General features: G+C 44.3%; 1 protein-coding gene across 1 annotated transcript in view; it reads right to left on the bottom strand.

The window, feature by feature from the left end:
* Positions 1–706: 706 nt before the first annotated feature.
* The window catches only part of LOC147025474 (uncharacterized), a 59091-nt gene continuing 53091 nt past the window's right edge, over positions 707–6706 (bottom strand). The window contains exons 12-13 of the mRNA XM_085886497.1: positions 3189–3650; positions 707–1390 (exon numbers count right to left, since the gene is read on the bottom strand). Of these exons, the coding sequence (XP_085742623.1) occupies positions 1019–1390; positions 3189–3650 (834 nt within the window). The 3' untranslated portion in view covers positions 707–1018. The remainder of the gene's footprint in view (positions 1391–3188; positions 3651–6706) is intronic.

The raw sequence follows: 6706 nt of genomic DNA, 5'->3' as shown, positions 1-6706 counted from the left end.
TCAGAGAACAGTTCAGAAGTGGAGTCGAGACACGCATCTGGAGTTTGTTAAAAAAAAAAAATGCATCTGTTCGTGTACCAGACGTAGACCCATCTTTGAGCACATTCGACAGATTTCTTGTATCATTCTGTGTTTACGGCATTGTCATGTCATCTCCCTCTGACTGTTGGCACAGGGACGATAATAATTTGTAGTAACCTAATAAAACTCATCATGACAGTGACAGTGCTTCGTATAGTCACCCTCTTCACTTTCAATTTCCTGACGCTATGTTCATTTTTCGACCCCCAATGTGTTGAATTGTCCCCCGGTTATCACAACATTGCCCGTCAGTGTGTATCAAATCGATTTCACTGATAATGTGTGTTCATTTTGCCTTTATATCACTTGCGTTTGATGATCATCGTGCCACATATATTACAATACACATTAGAATCAACATCGACTACACCGGCGTCATCGCTTTTTTTCATGATCTCAATGTGCCCTCTGCCTCTCGTGTTTCCTTCTCCGGCTATGTGAAGACCCTTGCGCCCTTAAGACCCTTCTTATCCGTAAACCCCAGACAAAAATCGTTCTTAAGTGATGAATTTAGTTTGTGGGTGGGTGAAGCAATCTTATGAGATCAGAACGGGTGTTGGGCGCCAAATTGAGATTGAACCCAAAATGAACCCTCAATTAGCCCTTTCTTATCCGTTAACCCCAGGGATTAAAACTTCTTAACAAATGTAATTAAAACACATCTCACACTATGTGTCCAAATACCGAAGGGGCAGTTTGGGCGCGATGTTTAGATTGGAAGGTCTAGAAGGGTCTACTTGAAGGATCAAATAATCCTGAACCCCAAGAAAGCCGCACTTGAGAAATCACTTTTTATAAATTGGATGGTCATCACTGGCCAATGAGATCAACGAACCTTTTGGGCGCAACTTTGAGAATGAAGCTCAGAGAGCTCTCGAACTATTTGGTTTTCAGGTGGAGAGCTTGTTATGTTCAAACTTCTGTACATATTTTCAGGTTATAAATCTTCAGGAAAGTCCCACCGGTGAGAGTGACGGTGAAGGTGACATATCCTGCAGTGAGAGGATCTTTCAGCTGATTTAGCCCCAGCATTGGGAAACAAGTGATAAGGAAAATCTGTCCCAGCCTGGGAACGTTTAACTGCTGCATGAGATGTTTGTTCCTGAGATTCGTCCAATTTACATGTCGAAGGCGCTTTGCTGGAATCTACTTTGGCTTGTTCTTTCATGATGTCATCTGGTTCATCCTGCCCATGGAATATCGATATTTTCACCTTTGAATCCACGTCATCATCACTGAAATAAAAGGTGATTCTTTCAGTTGGCCTTTTCTCAAGATCTTTCCTCAACCCTGAGCCACGGTAGTTTGCCTGCAGACAAAAGGGCACATTAAAATGATGGGACAAGCTTCATTCAACCAATCACAGTGGATAAGGATTTGGATTGACATCAGTTAGAGATGGTTATCAGTTAATGGTTGAATTAATATAAATTTTGCAGCCATTCACAGAAGATGGTTGAAGAATCAGGCGACAGGCATTGTGGGTATATTTCTGAATAATCTAAACATTTTGCACGTGATCTGATTTCAGGAGTTATTTTCATTTTTAAACTTTAACAATGACAAAGAAAAGGACGAACAAAAATATTGGTGATAAAAGTATTGTTGGAGAGAAGTGAAAGATTTCTCGATTATAACCAACGGTGACCTGTTTGGTATTCCCATCTGAACCCAGGGCTCATGATGTGAGAATCCCAGGTTAAAATCCATACACTATGTTGGTTTGTTCCTGGTCTGATTAACATCCGCATAATTCAGAGAAAGCGACTGTGGTGTGTTATTATGTCATGGAAGGCTCCTTGGTTGATGTTAGAGCGGGAAATTTTAAATGTAAATGTTCAAGAAAGGGGGAAAAAGGACCAAAACGGATGTACATAGAGGGTGAGGGGAAAGAGGGTTGTGTTACTGTTCCTCACTCAATATCATTTGTAGACTGGAGAGTTCATAGAACACGTTAACCCACGCTGTCTTTATAAACAAGGACATGTACGCGGTCTACGAACGGCAAATCTGATTGGTCGTGATGATGTAAAATGCCGTAACCAGAACCAGAAAATTCCGGAAGTTTACTGCTGTTGACACAGCGTCATTTACACCGTCTTATCGAACATAGGACATTCGTTATTTGTGTCTGTTGTTTGTGTTCTTTATGATGTCCTTAAAACACAGTTTCCTGGTTGGATTTGATTTTCAATCTTGTTTGACAGAAAGAGTAAAAAAAAATCTCACTCCTCGTGTGTGTGAGTGTGTGTGTGTGTGTGTGTGTGTGTGTGTGTGTGTGTGTGTGTGTGTGTGTGTGTGTGTGTGTGTGTGTGTGTGTGTGTGTGTGTGTGTGTGTGTGTGTGTGTGTGTGTGTGTGTGTGTGTGTGTGTGTGTGTGAGATCGGGACAAATTCAGAGCCAAAGTTCTGTTAAAATACAGGCTCGCTTTCCTGTTCACGTTCCGATTATTGTTCAAAATATAACATTCAATTTAAATAAGCTTTTCCTTTGTCATAAACTGATAAGATGGAAAGGGCCATGAACCAAGTGATAAACCCCGCAGTGCACTGCATGTGTGTGGGGTAAATATTGGAAGTGTTGAGTGAAAAATGACCGTTTTTACAGCCATTTTTCCCTGCTGTGCAGGGGTTTTGGCTTTTTTTTCTTGAGGCAATGTTTTATGGCCGGATGCCCTTCCTGACACCAACCCTGTCGCCTCTTACGACACACAGGGATATGGTACACCTATTCTAACCGGGGCATACACCGGGACCAGTACACTGGTACTCATTTCGCCGACCTCGGAAGGATGACAGGCTGAGTCAACCCCCTGGTGTTAATTCAGCAGCCAACGGGGCTTGAACTCAGGACCCTTGGATCCCAAGCCGCCATCCTAACCACTAAGCCAACACCAGGCTTTGTTGAGTGTAATTTTATATAAATTATAAGAATATCTGTAAATAATGGAGAGATCAATGTGATTTATGGGATTGAACTGCAGGAATCATGAACAATGGCTTCAGGAGGGAACACCAGCAAGGTCAATCCAAAATTTACATCTTCATCATTGGAGATTATTTCATAGTTTAGAGATTGTTAAAAAGTTTGTAAGATGAGGTTTCTAACCTGAATGGTTGTTTCATTTCGGTGCTTCTTTTTTAAGTCATTTCTAACCAGGTATCCTCTGTACCCTGCTTGAATGATGATGGCTGCTTCTTCCTTGACAGGTTCAACCAGGAAATTTGTCTTCATGCCACTTCTCTCATGTCCGTGGGAAGACATCACAACATCACAATGTGGAGATGGTTCCTTGATGGATTTCAATCTCGTTTCACATGAAGCAGTGCCACCATCATGACCCAATCGAGGTCGAATGACTTTCCCCATCTGCACTCGGCGCTGGTCCTCAAGAGCTGAGTCTTGATGATAATTGGGATTTAAACTTGGACTGCGAGAGCTCGGATTGCTGGAATGTACCTGGCAGCTTTGAGAACCTGATCGAGAGGAATTCACCTGAAAAGTAACAATGTTGTTCTCATCGTGGGTTTTCTTCAGATGGTTCCTCGTTCTGTATCCACGGTAGTTTGTCTGTAGAGAAAAGGGCAGATTAAAATGATGGGAGAAGTTTCATTCAACCAATCACATTGGTAAGAATTTGGATTAACATCAGTTAATTGTTAAATTAATATATTTTGCAGCCATTCACAGCAGAGAGTTGAAGAATCAGGTGACAGACATTGCGGATCTATTCCTCACAAATCTAAACTTCATACACGTGAACTCATTACAGGAGTTGTTTTCATTTATAAAAGTTGAGCGATTATAAAAAGAGCACAAACAAAACTAGAAGGGCACTCGCTGGACAGCATACCTCCACCATGTAATGCCTGATCCACGAGAACGTCTCTGGCCCAACACATTTTTCTGACATCATGCTATATGTCATTTTGGCCTAATCTCTCAAGGGTGAAGAAATACTTTAAAAATTAAATAATTCTCACATCCAAATCCAGATATGATCTTCACCAAAATCGAATCAACTCGTCGTGGTCACACACCCAACCTGTCCACCAAATTTCATCCGAATACATAAACAACTTTTTGAAATATCATGCTCTATATCGTTTTGGCCCCGTCCCTCGACGGTGAAAAATCGCTTTAAAAATTCTAGAAGTCGGATCCGGATCTGGATCTTCAGCAAAATCTAATCAATTCGGCCTTGTCACACACCCAACGTTCTCATCAAATTTCATCCGGATCCGTCAACAACTTTTTGAGATTTCATGCACACAGACAGAAAGGGGTGAAAATATAACCTCCTTTGGCTTCGGTGGTGGAGGTGAATATAGGAAACTGGAACAGTATTCGTACCATAGTTAATTGAACACGTTACTATTATGGCCCATATACCCGAATCATCCAGGCACCCTCTTATGTCACATACATTGTCATCTGTAACTTTATTGATTATTGGAATATTTAACATTAACCACTTTTGTGCACAATAAGGCTAAATTGCGTCAATGGAGGTGAATATGAAAAACAATTCAAACTACATTGTCCATGTCCAGCCGATCAAATGTATGAAGTTTCACATATGGCCGCCAGACCAAGTGATTGATGACATCATAAATTCACTTCTTCACGTTCATCATCAGGAGGGTCGTAGATCAGATACATGAAGTTTCAGATTTTTCGAATCAGGATTTTGATTCACGAAATTATGGCTTGAATTCCGCTTCACCAATGATGTCATTATTATTACCCAAAATACCCCAAGGGATTTTATAACTTTAATTTTTGGGAAATATTGTTGAGGTTTTTATAATGGTTAACACAGAGAACACATAACAAGGGGAGCAGGAGACGAGGGGCGGGCGGGAGAATTACAAAACAGTGGGGAACAGAGACATTCGGAGATCTGTGGATGGGAGAGAGAAGGGGCACGGTACATGGGGAGAGATGGGGCATGGTACATGGGGAGAGATGGGGCGAGGTACATGGGGAGAGATGGGGCGAGGTACATGGGGAGAGATGGGGCGAGGGAGAAGGGGAGAGATGGGGCAAGGAACATGGGGAGAGATGGGGCGTGGTACATGGGGAGAGATGGGGCGAGGGACAAGGGGAGAGATGGGGCAAGGAACATGGGCAGAGATGGGGCGTGGTACATGGGGAGAGATGGGGCAGGGAACATGGGCAGCGGTACATGGGGAGAGATGGGGTGAGGTACATGCGGAGAGATGGGGCGGGGAACATGGGGAGGGAAGGGGCGGGGAACATGGGGAAAGATGGGGCGGGGAACATGGGGAAAGATGGGGCGGGGAACATGGGGAGAGATGGGGCAGGGAACATGGGGAGCGGTACATGGGGAGAGATGGGGTGAGGTACATGGGGAGAGATGGGGTGAGGTACATGGGGAGAGATGGGGTGAGGTACATGGGGAGAGATGGGGTGCGGTACATGGGGAGACATGGGGTGAGGTACATGGGGAGAGATGGGGCGAGGTACATGGGGAGAGATGGGGTGAGGTACATGGGGAGAGATGGGGCGAGGTCCAAGGGGAAAACAAGATGGTACTTCGGGGACTCTCAAGAAGGAAAGCAGGGAATTTGAGGGCAGTGGGTATGGGGTGGATTAATAGGAGTAGAAAATATCAAGGTTTTGGATGGAGAATGATATGAGATGGAGTTGAACAGCTGTTTTGAAGACCTGGAGGGAAGAGTGGGATTGAAGAGAGTGTGGGAGATTGTTCCAGATGTGGGGAATAACAGGAATGCAAGAATGAAGGTGAGCAGTAATTCTTGATTTTGGCAGTTTCACCAGAAGGGGGTTTTTGGCGGACCTTCGGCACACTGTGGAAATATAGGGCGGAGTGGGGGGGGGGTAGAGCACAGACATCCGGGGGGGGGAGGGAGCAAGACAGGAGAGGAGATGGAAGAAGACAGAAGGACCACCAAACTGCCTGTGGTGAGAGAGTGAGAGACCCAAAGACTCAGTTTCATCACGGTGGATACCAAAGATCCGAAATGTCTTAGTTTCCACAGCGTGAAGCAGAATGAGGTGTGTGACAGGAACACCACCCCAAATGGTTGAGCAGTACTCCATGAAGCTGTGGATGAAAGCTTTGTTTGTGATCAGGAGCTCAGGTGTGCCAAAGCAGGACGTTGCATGATGGAGGATGCACAGTCAGTGACTGGCTTTGGAGGCCAGGTTGGAAATGTGGTTTTCCCAGGAAAGATCATGATAGGAAAGATCATGCCTTTTCCCAGGAAAAGGCCCAAAAGCTTGAATGAAAGGACTTCTTCAAGGGGATTGTTGACAAAGTAGATGGGTGGGGGGAGGGGGTTCCAGACGGTCCTTTCGGAGAGACAAAGTGAGAGTGTAAGATTTTTCATGAATGAAAGACATGTTCCAAGTGTTTGACCAGCTTGTGATTTTATCCAGATCTGCAGAGAGTGAAGAGGCTGCTGCCTTCCGACCAGGTGGATGAGAGATACCACAGCTGAGTGTCGTCATCAACAAAGAGCGAAAGAAGATTTTACAGAGAATTGGAGAGATCATCGATGAAAACCAGAAAAAGCACAGGGCCCAGAAAACTACCTTGAGGATCTCCAGCCTGGAGAGGAAGAGGACATGAGAGAGAG

Source organism: Eptatretus burgeri, chromosome 6, assembly GCF_056783735.1.
Source record: "Eptatretus burgeri isolate ZD-2024b chromosome 6, Ebu_testis_v1, whole genome shotgun sequence".
NCBI classification, from domain to species: domain Eukaryota; kingdom Metazoa; phylum Chordata; class Myxini; order Myxiniformes; family Myxinidae; genus Eptatretus; species Eptatretus burgeri.
Note: the sequence above shows the minus strand (reverse complement) of the source record. Positions and strands in the feature narration are given on the sequence as shown.